The sequence below is a fragment of the Festucalex cinctus genome, chromosome 4 (genome assembly GCF_051991245.1).
Source record: "Festucalex cinctus isolate MCC-2025b chromosome 4, RoL_Fcin_1.0, whole genome shotgun sequence".
Taxonomy (NCBI): Eukaryota; Metazoa; Chordata; class Actinopteri; order Syngnathiformes; family Syngnathidae; genus Festucalex; species Festucalex cinctus.
The window spans coordinates 9,376,293-9,395,736 of record NC_135414.1 but is presented as its reverse complement, the minus strand read 5'-3'; the positions used below and the strand labels follow the sequence as shown (position 1 = coordinate 9,395,736).

At 43.4% G+C, this 19,444-nt stretch overlaps 1 protein-coding gene across 1 annotated transcript; it reads left to right on the top strand.

Moving 5' to 3' along the window:
- Nucleotides 1-412: 412 nt before the first annotated feature.
- Nucleotides 413-14,418, top strand: LOC144017286 (serine/threonine-protein phosphatase with EF-hands 1-like). The gene is made up of 19 exons (XM_077518678.1): nt 413-657; nt 1,656-1,809; nt 2,315-2,344; nt 2,509-2,636; nt 2,738-2,798; nt 4,436-4,599; nt 7,992-8,106; nt 8,413-8,459; nt 8,661-8,827; nt 8,968-9,004; nt 9,079-9,228; nt 10,329-10,465; nt 10,548-10,785; nt 12,939-13,124; nt 13,198-13,340; nt 13,537-13,643; nt 13,719-13,882; nt 14,045-14,129; nt 14,207-14,418. The coding sequence occupies exons 2-19, from the start codon at nt 1,758-1,760 to the stop codon at nt 14,416-14,418; spliced, it is 2,223 nt and encodes a 740-aa protein (XP_077374804.1). The 5' UTR covers nt 413-657; nt 1,656-1,757.
- Nucleotides 14,419-19,444: the final 5,026 nt, after the last annotated feature.

Sequence of the window (19,444 nt, the reverse complement as noted above, 5' to 3'; positions counted from 1 at the left end):
TGCTATACTGGGCTAAAAATAAGTGAAGTAGCCCTTTAATTTTATATTGTAAAATATGCATTTAAAAAAACAACTTCACATTCCAGTTTGGATGATGTACAGATTTATAAAAGGGCCTCAACAAATTTTCTTCACAGTAGTACCTTGCAACATTTTAATTGGTTCCGCAACCATGCTCAACTGGAAACACTTCTATTTAACTAAAAACATATTATTGGCAAACACAATATGATTTTTTTTTTTTTTTTTTTAACTGGACATTGTGCTGCTCTTTCTGGTTTGTGTGTCTTGACCACATGGGGGCAGTGTAATATAGATGGGAATATGTAGCCTACATGAAGCTAGTATTACGTTTTCGGCAAGCCGTACTATTTGCTAGTGTAGTGCAAGTGCAAGTGAGAATCTAGGATAATTTTCTGTGGCACAACTCATCTCTCATGGCAGGGTGGCTATGGAATCACTCAACTAGATCCATGTTATGGGATCACCTGATGATGTCACCGCCTCTTCGATACCCTCACCCCCTCCTTTTCCTCCTTTATGGGTTGCACAGTCTCAATCTCAGACATGGCCATGCAATAAAGATGGCACAGTTTGCAACGGATAAAAACATGGATTCCTCTTGTGGTTTGTGCCTGGCTTGTAAACGTTGCGCAGGTAGGAGCATCACTTTTATTCACTCTCTTATTGTTCAGGACGGAGAGCCTTAATTGCGGGTGTTAAGGAAGCAGGATTAAGCGCAGTGGGCTGCTTTAATTTACCTGAATGTGTTTGTCTTTGATTAAAATAAATTAAATTACATAGTTGTGTTAAATTGCAAACAGTTCCTTGGATGTGTCAGTGTTAAACAATTCTTTTTTTTTTTTTTTTTTTTAATCCTGTACATGAAAAATCAAACTCAATTATACTAAAATAGCACAAGGTATGTTTTATTAAAATATCCTGTGGAAATAAAAATTCAATGTTAATTTCACATTCAAACTCAAATGTAAAAACAAAACAAAACATGGAAGTAGCAATACATATTGAATCTTTGGTAGAATAGATGCCTTGAGGTATTTGTGTGCCAACTAATTTCTATTTGAATTTCTACCATTTTTTTAAAATCATTAAAATTCAACATTTTCTACCTATCTGAAATTAAATGCCTTAAAATTCATATTTAAGAGAAAAAAAAAAAAAAACTTTCGGAAAGTGAAACAAATTCTAAATTGGATCTTGTATTTTTTAGCCGCCTGAGATTGAATTTAAATTTATATTTTTATAACAAAAAATATTTAATGACAGAATTTTTCACCTAGCCAGCCTTTTTTTTTTTTTTTAATTGAAATTAAAACTCAGATTAGACAAAATTACCACATTGTGTGCCACCTGAAATTGATTATTTTCACACTTTTTTTTTTAATTTATTTATTTTTAATATAGCTTGAATTTGATAGATTTTTATTATTTTTGGATGGTTAGAAATTTAAACATCAATTGAAATTAAATCTGTTTACCCTGAGTTTTTTATTTTTTCATTACACTATTTTTTTTTTTTAATGGAAAAAAAAATAAAAATCAACATTTGACCTTTTGACTGTTTAAAAAAAAAAAAAAAAAAAAAAAAATGTTTCAGTGGCCTATACTCATTTCATATCCCATTTTGGTCCCAGGACTGTGCTAAGCACTCCAGCCTCACCATTCCAGACGCCACCTGCCAAATGTGAACCACCTTTTTCCATTCATGCAACTCGTGAGCCTTCTCACTGCTCATCATGGGATGCGGCGCCTCGGTTGCCATAGAGACGCAAGTGATGAGGGTGACAGGTAGGGTGTCGCTCAGACATGAACGGTGACCTGTTAAACATCAACTTGAATGCCTTTCTGTGACACTCCTAGTCTGTGGTAACCTGCTGATCACACTCACGTTGCTTTTGATAAATGTTAGGTGTCATCTTAACTTCATTATATCAAAACATGTTGTTGAAATCCTCATTGTAACTGAACCAGGAAATATTGGTACATTCATAGATCAAACAGATGTTGAATTCTGCTTATTAGGGAATACAAAATGGCGGCGTTTCTCAACACAAACTACTACAGTACATTTCTGACAGATGCTTGTGATCTCTAGTGTCCTCTGTTCTTCTGTTGTGTGTCTTGAAAGCTGTGTAATTTGCGGAGCGTTGCCAGTCCCGCTGTTGCTCCTGTCCTCCCTGGTGCCTTGTTAACGCTCTCCCCTCTCATTGGTGCTGTGTATTTACGTTGCTTTGCAAGTCATTTTATTCAATTAACACGTTCTAATGCTGACTTCTATTTTTTGGTCACACAGATGAAGCAAAGTCACCAAGTTCAGCACTAAGTAAGAGCAAATGATTTCTTAAGTTTCATGTAGTAGTACGCTCTTACCTATAAAGATTTTTTCCTATTAATGTCTGCCACTACTGTATGACATTTCTGCATACTAGTATCACAGTTCAATTTTTGCTAGTGAGGCATGAAGCAGTTTTTGTGTCGCCCATGTAGCTATGAAGGCAGCTGTGCTGATCCAACGCTGGTACCGCCGTTACATGGCCCGCCTGGAGATGAGGCGACGCTACACATGGAACATCTTCCAGTCCATCGAATATGCCGGCGAACAGGATCAGCTCCAGGTGAGTCTCCAGGACAGGAAGCATTGTGTGACGTCTTTATGGCAACTAAATTGTAGCCCTCACATCACTGCTAGCTTTTTGTTTGATTGTGTTTTCTTCAGCTGTCAGGTTTCTTCAGCTTCATGCTTGACAACTTTACCCAGCTGAATGGAAACAGGCCAGGTAAGACCGAGAGGTGCTGCATAAACTGTCCGAATCAGACAACTGAAGAAGGCGGCAGTTTGGGAGATAATGAACACTAGTTCAGTAATAATCTAATAATCTAAAAAAAAAAAAAAAAGCAGAATTACATGTCTATTTAAAGAACTTTGCCGCAGAAACACCCCTGCTAGCTTAATGCTAACACATAATGGGAATCTCCATACAGAGGCTAATGAATAGCATCAGTAGAAATTTAGAAAGGCATCTTAAAGCAATGGATGTTCGTACACAGTTGACCAACACATTTTGACAGATCACTGCACCATTCTATTTGCAAGTATATATTTCCTGCCCCCCAGTGGAAACACCAGAAGGAGCAGCACAATGAATTGAATTGCAGCATTAAATCATGATGCACAAACACTTTAAGTCCATGTGAAGTATTATATTATAGTGCTAATAGTTTCCTTATTGGGAAAAAACCATTACAAAATGTGTTGGGTTTTCTGGGAAAATGATTTGAGTCATGATAATGGTCATGGAACAAATTAAACTCATATCTCAAGGCACCACTATGAATTGTTTAATTCTGATGTATGTGACAGTTTTATAGTAAACTGCAGCTGGGAGTGACAACTAAACAACTTGATGCAAGCGCACTTGGCATCTTTTCCCATAAATATGTTCAATGTTAAAATGAAAATGAAAGGGTTTGTTACATCTCTTATTTTCACCTGTGGGTGGGGACCGTATGCTCCATGATTGACGGGTTCACTGTAGTCCTTTTTTCAAGTGTTTTTTTTTTTTTTTTGATGACACAATTCTGTATCATAACTAAGTAATAAACTAGTGAACAATTAAAATGTTTTCAATCACATTTGTAGCCTTCAGTCAATCAAACTAAGCACCACTTTCATTAGCAATGCTCTTTTGTTGTTTGGATGTGAAAGCCCCATTGCGTTACCTAGCAACTAATGTGAACGCGGTGTGTCGCACTGAAACAGCTGTGGCTTAAGGGTGCACTGACCCACTCATTCAGCTAAAAAGCCTGATGCACATTTGTAAAGCTCATCATCTAGATGGTCTTCTTTTCAGTCCAATGAGGTGATGGAAAAAGGCCATGTTGCCATTTATGACACATCTGTGTGTGGCATAATAGAGGACGTTTAGTCACCTTTGGTGGCAAATACATAAAAATAGTAAGGAAGGTAAATCAAGTCTATTTAGAGATCATGTTTCTAATTCTTATATACAAGGTGCCTTGAAAAGTTGTCATAATTGTATGGTCTAATAACATAGCCAATTCAATCATCATTATTTAAGCACTTTTTTTTTATGTTTAGACCTACTATTGATGTTCAACCTGTGCATAATCTTGCAGTGAAATACAATATTAAATATATATTTTTAGGAACAAAACAACAGATTAAAATCTAAACCGGAAAACATGCAATAGTATTACAGATTTAATCTTACTATTTCTAAAAGAGCTCTTCTTAATCCAGTTTTAACAGCACAGTTCGAGGTTTATATGTTTTTAAGCGTGAACAACACAATGGATTATTATGTGAAGGATTTTTCTGTTGTAATCATCGTAACCCTGTAGTACATCTGATTCTGCTTTTTGCTCCCACGCCTTCCCTCACTGTGGTTAACAGATCTGATCTCCCAGCTCCTGGAGCCCGTGATTGACCCCTGGTTAGACCGAGAGGCCTGCTACGACGGCATCCACGTTCCGGAGTCGTACGTGGGGCCACGACTGTCGTTTCCCCTCTCCGTGTCCGACACGAACGCTCTTCTCGGCGCCTTTAAAGAGCAGCAGGTTCATTGTGACACTTTTCAGTGCTTGGCTTGTATATGGAAAGATGTTTAACTCATTTGCCCCCAAAAACGTAAAAATGCGTTCCATTTTAAATATTACCAGGCGTCCAAATACGTATTATATGTTTTGGTTTTTTTTTAATGTTTGTTTTTTATGCTAGAGCATACAGAGCCTTTGATGCAGCCTCTGTATTAAAAAAAACGGTCAGCAGGTGACACCAGAGTATAAGAGATTAACCAGGGCTTTGCTGCAAAAAGCTCTGTCTGACACGACTCGACCGAGTCGATGAAAAACAGATCCCAGAAAGGCAGGCTCAGAGAAGGAAAACAATGTCGATTTATTCTTTGGTCAAACGAAGAAGCAAATCTTGCTCGCAGGCAAGATAACGAGAATCACAAAAAAACACTTCTAAGGTCTCTACCGGGCTTCTACAACACACGGGTCTATAAAACAATCATCTGCCCCTGAATCGATTAGCGCACTTACCCTAAGGCTCATCCCGTATCCTGACAGCTCCCCCGACAATTCTAGCCGTTTATCGCTGAGAGTAGACCCCGTCGACGGGCTTGGTTCGGTTCCCCCCGGTTCATGCTTACCCTGATTCGCATCCTCCTCGGACTCCAGGGACTCATCGGCACGGCCCCCCAGTCGAGCGGTCGGCCGCGTCCGGCGTGAAGGTCGTGCTGGGCACGACGCCACTCGATGCCCAGGTTGACCGCAGTAGAGGCAGGCTCCAGCGAGCCACCGGCGACGACGCTCCTCAGGGTGCAGGCGTCCACCACCCATTTGCATGGGCTCCCCTCCGTTGTCCGGAGGTCCTGGAAGGGTGCGCGCTTCAGCGACGTCGTTGAGAGAGAGTCCGGACATGTCGTTGACGGCCGCTCCACGCCGCTCAACAGCACGCTCCCGGCAACGTTCCCGTACCCGGTTATCCAAACGGATCGTTAGATCAATAAGTCCCTCTAGAGAGCTCGTGTCATCGCGAACTGCCAGTTCATCCTTAAGTTGCGTATTCAGTCCCCGACGAAAGATACTCCGCAACTCACAGTCCCCAAACCCGCTCTCGGCGGCCAATATGCGAAATTCGATCGAATAATCAGCGACCGATCTCTCCCCCTGTACTAAATCTAGCAACCGACCCCCGGCCTCTCTCCCCCTAACCGGATGATCAAACACGCGTTGAAATTCACCAACAAAATTGGGGAAAGAGGACCGAAGGTCTGGTCGCGCGTTGCTCACCACCATCGCCCATGTAGCGGCTTGACCAGACAGGAGGCTCATAATGAACGCTACTTTGGACTGGTCCCGAGCGTAAGTAACTGGTTGCTGGTCGAAAATGAGCAAACACTGATGCAAAAACTGACCGCAACCTCCAGGCTGTCCATCGTAGCGTGATGGGTGGGGAAAAACGGGTTCTCTATGTGTAACCGGGAGCGCCGAACGCGGAAGTTCCGGGTTCTGCACCCCGCGGGAACTGAGCTGCTCGAGCCTCCCGAACATCTTCTCACAACGATGAGCAAGCCTGCCCACCACCTCTTGAAGACCGGCCAAGGTGGTCTCGGTTTGCCCGACCCGTTGTCCCTGACTGGCCAATGCCCTTCTCACCTCTTCTGAGTCTGCGGGATCCATGGTCGGATTATTCTGACACGACTCGACCGAGTCGATGAAAAACAGATCCCAGAAAGGCAGGCTCAGAGAAGGAAAACAATGTCGATTTATTCTTTGGTCAAACCGAAGAAGCAAATCTTGCTCGCAGGCAAGATAACGAGAATCACAAAAAACACTTGCACACAGCAAGGAACCCGAAGGTAACAGAAAACACTTGCAAAAGGCAAGGAGCACGAATATAACAAAAAACACTTGCAAAAGGCAAGGAGCACGAAGGTAACACATAACACTAGCAAACGGCACGGAACGCGAATGTAACATAAAACACTTGCAAAAGGCAAGGACAGAATAGCAAACACAAAACACTTGCACCCGGCAAGGACTACACGAAATAGAATGCGGAGACAATCAAAGGCGGAGTAAACAACAGAAAGCGACGCGGATATACACACGTGAATACAGAATTAACCGAGGACAAAAACAGATACTATGATTTTACCAAACAGGAGAACGCGGAGAATAGTGATGTGCTTCTCGGGTCGAATCCCTGAAGCGTGTGCCGAGTAATGCAGATGAGTGGTTCATGAACGGCGATTCAATGCGTGTGTCGATGACGTACGTGATGACGTTTGAAGCCCCGCGAAGCGGGTGTACCACGTGACTGATTCAGGAAATGATTCGCTAGGTTTGAGTGTAGTTCGAAATAAAAGCGGCAAAGAAACGCTATGGATTCCCCTTCACTTTTTGTGTTTTCGGGTCCCTTATTGCGCTACTTTTTTTGCTTTTGGCATTCGATTTGACGAGCTTCTTTTTGCGATGGAACCAGCAAGAAAGAGATTTTCCCTTGTTTAGGAGCACTTTGAGCAGATCTCACCTCAGAAGGTAATGCACTGCAATTACGGTACTATTTTAACAGATTCCAATAATAAAATAAAATAAAATGTGACAACACATAAAATTCACATTTTTCTGTTCACAGTTGAAAGTCCCCTTCAGTACTGGGAATCACAGAAATATACGCGTCCAATTCTATACAAACTTGCTATCTCATATCGATGCACCCCTGCTTCATCAGTACCATGTGAAAGAGTTTTTTTCCAAAGCAGGTGAAATTCTCTGCAAAAAAAAGAAACCGCCTGAGTCCAAAAACTTCAGAAAAAAGTTTTTAAATAAAAATGAATAAGCACTTTATATTACCTCCTTATTTCACATTTTCACTTGTTGCATAAGCACAAACAGACAAAGTAACACAGAACAATTCATGTTAAAACACTCTTCAAATATATATTCTTTTGTATTTAGAGCATGATTTACACCCCACCATTTTATTGCATGCACCAAGCATGTTATACATTTTTCTGTCCACATGATGGCGTAGTCGAGGAAATGAATCATCTTGAAGCCCCTACGTGTGTGTGAAGCATTTCACTGCAGGGCTTCACTGCTTTACGGGGCTTCATTTTGCCATCACTAGCGGAGAACACTTGGACACAATGGTGAGCAAATAATAATCCGACAGCTGTCAGTGCTGTTCGGAGTCCTTTTAAAGCCTTGATTACCAACGCGTTGCAGGTGCGGCGCTGGGGAACGCCCCCCTCGTTACAGGCACTGAAAGAGACAAGCACAACAGGGCTGAGAACCGAACCATGACACTGTCCCCAACAGATTTGTGAATAATGATGAAACTTAGCTATATTCTAATGCTAATTGCTGCAAAACGGAAACAGATAGAAATATACTTTAGGACAACATTGTGTACTCGAATCTTATCTTCCTCTGTGCAGACTCTCCATGCCAGATACGTGCTGCAACTGCTGTATGAAACCAAGAAGCTCCTCAAACAAATGCCCAACATCATCCATCTTTCCACATCCTACACAAAGGAGATCACTATATGTGGTAGGCAGATGCTTTCTGCATAGTCAAAACAGTAACCAGCCTGTTGGTTAAACGGTACTAAAGGATATTAAATACAGCTCACCGTCTTCATCACAGCCCTTCAAGGAAGGACATGATTTGCATATTTTCAGGCACTTGAGTCCTCCTCCAAACATACCTGTCCCTGCTGATTGTGAAATTCTGTGACAGTTGGAAGCATCTGAAAAAGCGGATTGTTTCCAAATTGTGTGATTTTGGAGGCATTCAACTTTGTACACACCCTTTAACTGTCATATCCATGCATTTATTCTATTACTGTATGTGTAGGTGATCTTCATGGGCGACTTGATGACTTGCTTCTTATATTTTATAAGGTAATGAATGTCTTGGCTTTGTTATTTTTGCCTTTTGACAAATGAAGACAAACAGATTTTGGTTATATAGTCTAATTACGTGTCACATTTACAAAAACTAAAACGAGGATGACCTGTAAATTTTGATAACGTGGCCGCAACCCACCAATTGAGAACCACTGCACTCAAGTCGTGTGGCTGATTTGAATTTATATCAATCAGAACGGCCTTCCTTCTGCTGAGACGCCATATGTGTTTAATGGAGACTTTGTGGACCGGGGGAAAAAGTCCATTGAGGTGGTCATCCTCCTGTTTGCTTACCTTCTACTTTACCCCGACTACATGCATCTTAACCGAGGAAATCACGAGGACCACATCATGAACCTCAGGTAAACAGGACGTGGCATATAAACACAGAAAACAAATATGTTTAACCCACAGGCCTTGTTTTTTGGTTTAACACTTTCAGCTTGTCTGTGGCCAAAGTCATACTCAGCTATTCTTAAGATATTTTATGTTTTTATTTCAGATATGGGTTCACAAAAGAGGTCATGCAGAAGTACAAGGTTTGATGGTGAAGTAATGATCCCTCAATGCCGAAACTTCTTTATGTAACATGTTTTTTGTTTCCTGTGTACAGACTAATGGATGTGAGATCCTGCAGCTTTTTCAGGACGTCTTCAGTCTTCTGCCTGTTGCCACAGTGATAGACGGGAAAGTCCTAATTGTTCATGGGGGCATATCGGACCAAACTGACCTAGACTTCCTCAGTGTCATTGACCGGCACAAGGTCAGGAAGGGAGACAAAAGCTACCTTAACTGTTGTAGCGTATAGCTCAGAATCTATCATGCTCAAACTGTGGGAAGGATTTTTTTTTTCTTTTATTAATGACTCACATATTCATGATTAAATACTTTATACCCAATGGCAGGATATTTTAAAGTCAAATAATCCATACAAAGAATACATAAACATTCACTTGTGTACATTATAGTTGTCCTGAGAGAGGATGTAACATTTTCTGAACTGTTGACACGTTAGTATAGTAACTATGCGCTGATGTTGTTTGTCAAGATACTTGCCCCAACCTGTTACTAAAACCACATTACATCAAGCTAATTGCACTGACCAGGCTAGAAATCAGGTCTTCTATTTTTTTATTTTATTAATTTATTTATTTGTAAATGTTTTCAGCCATGATGAAGTGTGCCATTCAAACGATGCAACTCTGTTACTAAATACTATCAAAATATTTCTTGGTATAGCCAAGTTTATTTTTTGACCAGTTAGCACCGCAGCTAACACAGTTAGCACGTATGCTTTAGCAAGACCTGTAACATAAGTGTTGATTTACAACAATATAATTGTAATTACAGAACATTAATACCAAACTTAAATAATTATTTAAATAAACCATAACTTTATTTAATTGTGAAGGATTTATTCAAATTTTGTTGTCATGGCCTGCAATGATTTTCAGGTGCCTGAGTACAGCACGGCTAGCTCTCAAAATGTCTTGATGATGGTTGAGCTTGACTAATTAAATTTGCTAGTTTGTGTTTTACTTGAATACAAAAAAAGTTATAAAACAAATGGTCTTATTTATTTATTTTTTAATGCCGGTTCTTAAATTGTCCTCCATATTGGGCATAACCTTTATACTGTATATATATATATATATATATATATATATATAAAGAGGGCATCACACTAACCCTGTGAATGACTGGCAAACAGTCCAAAGTGTGCTATGCCTCTCAGCCAAATGCAGCACAAAAAAAGTCATAATTTATACATGTATGACAATCCTATAACCATGTGAGTCCTCTCTGAAACGTATGACACTATTGACTGACTTAGATATTTTCGCCCCACATTACAATTGCCAGGTAAAATCTGCACTGAGGCTTCCCAGACGCAGATTGGAGCAGCTGGACATCAGTCAGTCCAACAAACAGATGAAAAGAATGAGATGCACCGACACTTCTCGCAGTCATTCTAAAAACCAAAGAACCCCAAACCTGAGGTCAGAGCTCAAACAGAACTGGGGTTCTATCAGACATGTCTTCTCATCTTAAAAGCAGTTTCTTGTTTGTATTTTGCTTTAGAAGGAGGCGCTCCAGACTGAGCCAGCAGGACAGCTTTGCCTCCACCTCCTCGTCCTCTTCCTCATCTTCATCTTCTTCACTCTGCTCTCCACACACCCCCTCGTGCTTCTCACCTCATCCGTGCCCGTCCTCTCCCAATATGCCGTATAATATAAACATTCTCCAAGTGCCTTTCCTGGATTCTGCAACCTCAATTCCGCCTCCCTTGCCTCCACAAAATGAGCAGGAATGGAAACAGGTGAGAGTCCAGTGTTCGCGCCACCCTGTTGGGTCTTGATGCCAAGGAATAATGTTGAAGTGATTCCTGGGCAATAGAAAAGTACTTTTTTGCCACCATCTTGTGGCATCAATAGGCAAGTATCTTATGGTGTCTTGGTGCAGAGGAATCCTCGTCACGTGTGTTGAGGAGCTTCATTTAGACGTCATAAGTAGTTTTTATTGCCCTCTTGTGGCAGCTTGGTGTCAAGGAACTATATTGAACTGAGATAAGGAGCTTTGGGCAAAATGTGTACTTTGCCACCATCTTGTGACATCTTGTTTCTAAGGAATTACATTAAAGTGATGTTAGGAGCTTCATTTAGACAAAAGTAGTGCTTCGTCACCATCCTGCGGCACCTTTGGCCCAAGGAACTATATCAGATTGACTTCAGGACCTTCATTTGGACAATAGTGCTTTGTCACCATCTTGTGACATCTTATTTCTAAGGAGCTATATTAAAGTGCATTGAGGGCTTCATTTGGACAAAAGTAGTGCTTTGCTACCATCTTCTGAAGTCTTGTTTCTGAGGAACTATATTAAAGTGACTTTAGGAGCTTCATTTAGACCAGGGGTGGCGAGATCCGGTCCTCGAGGGCCGCAGTCCTTCAGGTTTTGGTTATTTCACTTCTTCAACACAGCTGATTCATGATCAGCTCATCAGCAAGCTCTGCAGAAGCCTGGTAACGAGCCTGTTAATTGGAATCAGCTGCACTTCGAGTAGGGAATCTATAAAACCTGCAGGACTCTGGCCCTTGAGGACTGCAGTTTGCCACCCCTGATTTAGACAAAAGTAGTGTTTCGTCACCATCTTATGACATCTTGTTTCTAAGGAGCTATATTAAAGTGACTTGAGGATCTTTATTTGGACAAAAGTAGTGCTTTGTCACATCTTGTGGCACGTTCAGCCCAAGGAACTGTATTAGATTTGAGGACCTTCATTTAGACAAAAGTAGTCCTTTGCTTCCATCTTGTGGCATCTTGTTTCTATGGAACTATATTAAAGTGAGTTGAGGATCTACATTTAGACAAAAGTAGTGCTTTGTCACAATCTTGCAGCACCTTTGTCCCAAAGAACTATATCAGATTGAATTGAGGACCTTCATTTGGACAAAAGTAGCGCTTTGTCACCATCTTGTGACATCTCGTTTCAAAGGAGATCTATACTAATGTCACTTGAGGAGCTTCATTTAGACAAAAGTAGTGCTACTGGATAAGTTTTCAACTTCTTCCTACTCCCTTGAACATATAAATTGACATTTATTGGATGTTTCTTTTATTTTACTTTCTTTAACTTTCTTTGTTATTTGTTTATGTGTTTATATATATATATATATATATATATATATATATATATATATATATATATATATATATATATATATATATATATATATATATATATATATATATATCCATCCATCCATTTTCTTGACCGCTTATTCCTCACAAGGGTCGCGGGGGTTGCTGGCGCCTATCTCAGCTGGCTCTGGGCAGTAGGCGGGACACCCTGGACTGGTTGCCAACCAATCGCAGGGCACACAGAGACGAACAACCATCCACACTCACAAGCACACCTAGGGACAATTCGGAGCGCCCAATTAACCTGCCATGCATGTCTTTGGAGTGTGGGCGGAGACCGGAGTACCCGGAGAAGACCCATGCGGGCACGGGGAGAACATGCAAACTCCACCCAGGAAGGTCCGAGCCGGAAAGCGGACGTGCAAACCACTCGACTACCGTGCCGCCCATATATATATATATATATATATATATATATATATATATATATATATATATATATATATATATATATATATATATATATATATATATATACATACAAAAGTAGTGCTTTGCCACGATCTTGTGGCATCTTGTTTCTAAAGAACTTTATTAAAGTGACTTGAGGTGCTTCATTTAGACAAAAGTAGTGCTTTGTCAGCATCTTGTGGCAACTTGGCTCCAAGGAATTTTATTCAAGTGAGCTGAGGAACTTAATTTAGACAAAAGCATTACTTTGCCAGAATCTTGTGCCATCAATAGGCAATTATAAACTTTGTTTATTTCTTTTTAATAATTCTCTAGTCTTGGAAGAACACTCAACATTGCAGCTCAGCTTGTCTTTGGTGCAGATTGTGGATATACTGTGGAGTGACCCCAAAACCCAAGAAGGCTGCAGCCCAAACACCTTCAGAGGTGGCGGCTGTTACTTCGGGCCTGACGTTACGCGGCGACTGCTGCTCCAACACGGCCTGCAGCTCATCATCAGATCTCACGAGTGCAAACAGGAAGGTTATGAGCTATGTCACAGTGGCCAGGTAAAGCACCTCAACTACGCTTATTAACTTCTCCATTACAATATTCAACATCAGGATGTTTGTTGCGCTACAGGTGATCACCATCTTTTCTGCTTCCAATTATTATGAGGAGGGAAGCAACCGAGGGGCTTACATCAAACTGGGCCGAGATCTGGTTCCACGCTTCTACCAGTACCAAGTCAGCCGCTCAACACGGAAACTCACATTGACTCAAAGGTCAATTTGAAAATTGATCAAATTAAATAAATACATACGGAGATAAATAATAATAATAATAATAATAAATGTAATAATAATAATAATAATAATAATAATAAAGATTATTCTATAATCACACAATATAACATTTTGAAGTTACCAATTATGGAAAATCTTACTCGTTCTGATCAAGATTTTTGACTTGTGTTCACAGAGTGCGAGCAGCTGAGGGTTCAGCTCTCAGGGCTCTCAAAGAAAAAGTGTTTGCCCATCGCTCTGACCTCATTGCAGGCTTCCAGAAGTACGACCAGAATAATACCGGTAAGCATGAAGCGCTCTTGTCTCCTGTGCCTAAATTTTTATTTTATTTTTTAAAAGCTCACCAATAATCTTTAGGTTGTGTGACGGTCAGTGAATGGGCTCAGGTGTTTGGTTCTGTTCTGAGGCTGGACCTGCCGTGGAGGACTCTTTGTCCCCATTTAGCACACCTGGCACTAGACGGCAGTGTGGTCTATCAGTCCTGCTTTGAGGATATGGGACCAGGGATACAGCTGCCTCAGGTCAGAGGTCATATACGGTCTACTAGCCTCAAAATATAGCAGACATGGACAATCTAATCACATTTGTATAGCAAAAGATCGGTTATTCTACACCATTACAAACTATCCATTTAAAAAAAAAAAAATATCCATCAAAATTGTTCCCGTTTTCCTCCCTTTTAGGTAACACCAAACCTAGCAGAAACTCTGTTTCGATACAGGACAGATATTGAGATCATATTCAACATTATAGACAAAGATCATTCAGGTAAAAGAAGCTCTGCACTTTTTGTAATAACTTTTTTCTCCCTTCAAATTGATGAAGATTGGCGTTGTTATATTCAGGTCTTATTTCCATCGAAGAGTTCCGTCAAACGTGGCGTCTCTTCAGCGCTCACCTGGGGGTGGACATCACCAACGGAGCCATTGATGACCTGGCTCGAAGCATCGACTTCAACAAGGACGGCAGTATAGACTTCACAGAGTTCCTGGAGGCCTTTCGGGTCGTGCACAAACTGGACAACAAGGATCAGCAACTCAAGACAAGTGGAGAGTAGGCGCTAGCGGGCCTTTTTGTTATTGGATAGTTGGTCCTTTACCTGGAAATGAATTCTGGATTCGGTTGCGATTTTGCAGTGTTTATTATTATTAATGCTACTCACAAAGAGTTTTCTGGGTCAAATTTTAGGATCAACCTAAAATGCACTACTTTGCTGGTCAGCTACTTGAAGTACCGAAACATTGAACAGTTGGACATTCAAGAGCATTCAAAATTTTAGAGGTCAACTGAACCCGCCTGTAAAGGTTCATCCTGAAATTTCACCGATAAGACCAATATTCCTATTTTTTTGTGAGTCATTTGTATATATCTTCGGAATTGGAAGCTGATCTACATGTAAATAATATCATGGGAACAAGGAAAGCTCACCGATCCTGACATTCCCTTAACTTATTCAAACAGTATTCACCGGGCACCATGCAGACACAGTATATTTGTTCAAATGCTGGTTTACAATAAAAGTATGGTCCTTTCAAATGTGTGATGGCTGACATGGATTAGGATTATCATTACACATTAACTCCTCTTACTCTCATTAACTCATTCAATCCCGAAAACGTGTAAAACCGTTTTTGTAATACTTTGTCCTTCTCTCCCAAAAAAAGGTGTTAATACATTTCGGTTTCGTTTTGTTTTGTTAATGCAAGAGCATACATAAGGCTTTGATGCAGCTTCTGAGATGAAGAGGTGGCTTAAAGCAACGGTAGTTCTGAAAAAAAAATGGCCAGCAGGTGGCAGCAGAGTATAAGAGATCAGCAAGGGCAATGTAGCAACAAGCTCTTTTTGTCTGTGTTTTCACCAGGAATGTGAATATTGGTGAAACTTAGCTATATTATAATGCTAATTGCTGCAAAATTGAAACTGATACAAATATATATTTTTCTTCCTGGTGAATGAAGAGACATCTTTCTTTTGGGAGGTTCTATGTTTTTATAGCAACAGAACACAATATTCTGTGGGCCTTGCAAAATCAGTCAAAATCCAGTAAAACAGCTGGGGGGGAAGTGGGTTGTTTCAGTGAAAATGACTGGGACTGAATGAGTTAATACAAAAACATTTCACTAGTATCTCTGGATTACCCAAAGAACGTGGATGTCACGCCGCCACCAGGCGTGGCGGCTCATGCTTTTATTTTTGTGTCTCTGTTTCCCGTTTTACTCTGAAATCCTAACTCTCCTCTCACCCCAGGTCACTTGCCCTTCCTGCCGCTCACTCATTACCGGTCCCCGCCCATGATTATCACCACCTGCCACCAATCAACCCACACAATAAAAGCCACCTGCATTCTCCCCTCCGTTGCCGAAGTGTCACCGTCAGTGCATGGAAGCGTCCACAGTCCTTATGTCCTCGTTCATGTTGCCTAGCGTTGTTGCCTTGTTTTTGTGCCTTTTCCTCCCTTTTGGAGCGCCTTTAGTTACCCCTTTTGCCTTGTGCCCTTTTTCCTCCCTAGCGGAGCGCTTTCTGTTGTCCCCAGTACCTTTTGCCTGTTTTTTCCTCCCTAGTGGAGCGCTTTTTGTTCTCCACTTTTTCCCCTCCCTGTTCTCCTCTCAGTTTGAGAGGAGACCACTGTTGGCCGGAAATAAACCTGCTGCCTTGGTGGCCTACCTTACGCCTGCGTCTGAGTCCTACTTGACCCCGCCTTGTCAGTACACTTCGGCCAGCATGGACCCAGCAGGCATGGTCGAGGCCGCACTGCAGAGCCAGGAGGCCCGGCTCAACAACCAGGACCGGACCCAACAGACCATGCTGTCCCGGATGGAGGAATTGACCAGCCAGGTCCACGAGCTGGTAGGCCTTTCACGGCGTCGAGCGCCAGCTCCCACTGGACAGATTCCTCACCCTGAGTTCTCTGTACCGACCACGCCATTCACCGGGGTAGGATTGAGACTGGCCTCCCCAGAACGATACTCCGGTGAACCCGGATCAACCATCCCCAAGGGGAGACTGTACTCGGTCTCAGGACCCGAACGCCAAGCCATGAACAATTATATTGACGACTCCTTGAAGGCCGGCCTCATCCGACCGTCTTCCTCACCTGCAGGCGCAGGTTTTTTCTTCGTGAGTAAAAAGGATGGATCCCTACGCCCATGCATTGATTACAGTCCCCTGAATGACATCACTGTTAAGAACCGGTACCCCTTGCCATTGATGTCCTCTGTGTTTGACCAGCTGCAACAAGCTAGAATCTTCACGAAGCTCGATCTCCGCAACGCCTATCACCTCATCCGGATCCGCGAGGGAGATGAATGGAAGACTGGTTTTAACACTCCCCGGGGACATTACGAGTACCTGGTCATGCCTTTCGGCCTCACGAACGCTCCCGCAGTCTTCCAGGCCATGATTAACGAAGTACTCAAAGATTTCATCGACCACTTTGTGTATGTCTACCTGGATAATATCCTAATCTACTCTCCTGACCAAGCAAGCCATCGAAGCCACGTGGACCGAGTCTTGCAACGCCTGCTGGATCACCAGCTTTACGTGAAGGCAGAAAAGAGCCTGTTCCACGTCAACTCCATCTCCTTCTTGGGATTCGTCGTGTCACCCGGAAAAGTGGAGATGGAAGCGGACAAGGTCAGCGCCGTGCGGGATTGGCCCACGCCGGACTCACGAAAGAAGGTACAACAATTCCTCGGATTCGCCAACTTCTACCGGCGATTTATCAGAAACTTCAGCACCATTGCTGCCCCCCTGCACGCCTTGACCTCCCCGCAAGTTCGATTTAGGTGGAACACGGAAGCTGAAGGGGCATTCAAGGACTTAAAAGCTCGCTTCACTAATGCCCCTATCCTCAGAGTCCCTGACCCCAAGCGCCAGTTCGTGGTGGAGGTGGACGCCTCGAGTATTGGTATTGGGGCAGTCCTGTCCCAGCGTTGTCAAGAGGACGGCAAGACACATCCCTGCGCTTTCCTCTCACGAAAATTATCAAAAGCGGAACGCAACTACTCGGTCGGTGATCGGGAGCTCCTAGCTGTGAAGGTGGCTCTCGAAGAATGGAGACACTGGCTGGAAGGCGCCGAACTCCCCTTCGTGATTTGGACCGACCACCGAAATCTGGAATACTTACGCCAGGCCAAAAGACTCAACCCTCGACAGGCCAGATGGTCTTTGTTTTTTAACCGCTTCGTTTTCTCTCTGACCTACAGACCCGGCAGTAAGAACATCAAGGCTGACGCTTTATCAAGAATTCACGAGTCCGAACCACTGGAAGCCGAGCCTGAGACCATTCTGCCCCGGGACTGCATAGTCGGGGCCATGAGGTGGCAAATTGAGGACGACGTCAAAGAGGCACTACGGAACGTCACTCCCCCCACGTCATGCCCACCACGCCGACTCTTTGTGCCTGAGGAACTGAGGGCCCAGGTAATACACTGGGCCCATACTTCACGATTATTTTGCCACCCTGGAGTTCGCAGGACCGTGTATGCTGTCGCCCGGAGATTCTGGTGGCCGGCAATGGAGACCACAATCAAGGACTACGTAGCTGCTTGTCCTACCTGTGCCCGCAACAAGACGTCAAACCAGTCCCGGATGGGTCTACTCCAGCCACTACCAATTCCATCCAGACCATGGGCGGAAATTTCAGTGGATTTTGTGACCGGACTACCACCATCCCATGGTAAAACCACAATCCTCACAGTCGTCGACAGATTCTCTAAGATGGTTCGTTTCATCCCATTAACCAAGCTCCCATCCGCCAAGACCACAGCCGACATCATGATCCACCACATATTCAGGTTTTATGGTTTCCCCTTACACATCGTTTCCGACCGTGGACCACAGTTCGTCTCCCGATTTTTGACTCACTTTTGCAAAGCCCTAGGTGCCAAAGCCAACCTGACTTCTGGGTACCATCCTGAGGCCAATGGGCAGGCAGAACGGCTGAACCAGCAGCTCGAAACCGGTCTCCGATGCCTCGTCTCCCAGAACCCGACAACCTGGAGCAAGTATCTAGTATGGGTCGAGCTCGCGCACAACTCTTTGCCCACATCTGCCACAGGTCTCACCCCGTTCAAGTGTGTCCATGGCTACGATCCCCCATTCTTCGCCGAACTGGAAGAGGAGGTAACGGTCCCCTCGGTCAAAGCCATGATCCGTCGGTGCCACAAGGTCTGGTCGGCGGCCCGGACGGCGCTTCAACGCCAGGGAGACCGGGTAAAGAGGGCCGCCGACCGGAAGAGGAGACCGGCTCCAGAATACCGTCCAGGCCAGCGAGTTTGGCTATCAGCCAAACACCTCAGGCTCAAGGTACCATGTCCAAAGTTGGCCCCGCGATTTGTGGGGCCTTTTCCAGTAACCAAGTCCATAGGACCTGCCGCCGTTCGACTCCGTCTGCCACGATCCCTCAGAGTTCATCCTACATTCCACGTCAGCCAAGTCAAGCCTGTTCATGAAAGCACACTGGTGCCCTCCGAACCCGACCCACCCCCCCCGGAGATGATTGAAGGCGGCCCCGTTTACAAGGTTAGAAAACTTTTGGATGTTCGTAATCGGGGCCGCGGAAGACAATACCTGGTGGACTGGGAGGGATACGGCCCGGAGGAAAGGCAATGGGTCCCCTCCCGGTTCATCGTGGATCCCTCGTTAATTGATGAATTTTATGAAGATCACCCTGACATTCCTGGGCCGTCAAGAGCCGGCCGTTGAGGGGGGGGTACTGTCACGCCGCCACCAGGCGTGGCGGCTCATGCTTTTATTTTTGTGTCTCTGTTTCCCGTTTTACTCTGAAATCCTAACTCTCCTCTCACCCCAGGTCACTTGCCCTTCCTGCCGCTCACTCATTACCGGTCCCCGCCCATGATTATCACCACCTGCCACCAATCAACCCACACAATAAAAGCCACCTGCATTCTCCCCTCCGTTGCCGAAGTGTCACCGTCAGTGCATGGAAGCGTCCACAGTCCTTATGTCCTCGTTCATGTTGCCTAGCGTTGTTGCCTTGTTTTTGTGCCTTTTCCTCCCTTTTGGAGCGCCTTTAGTTACCCCTTTTGCCTTGTGCCCTTTTTCCTCCCTAGCGGAGCGCT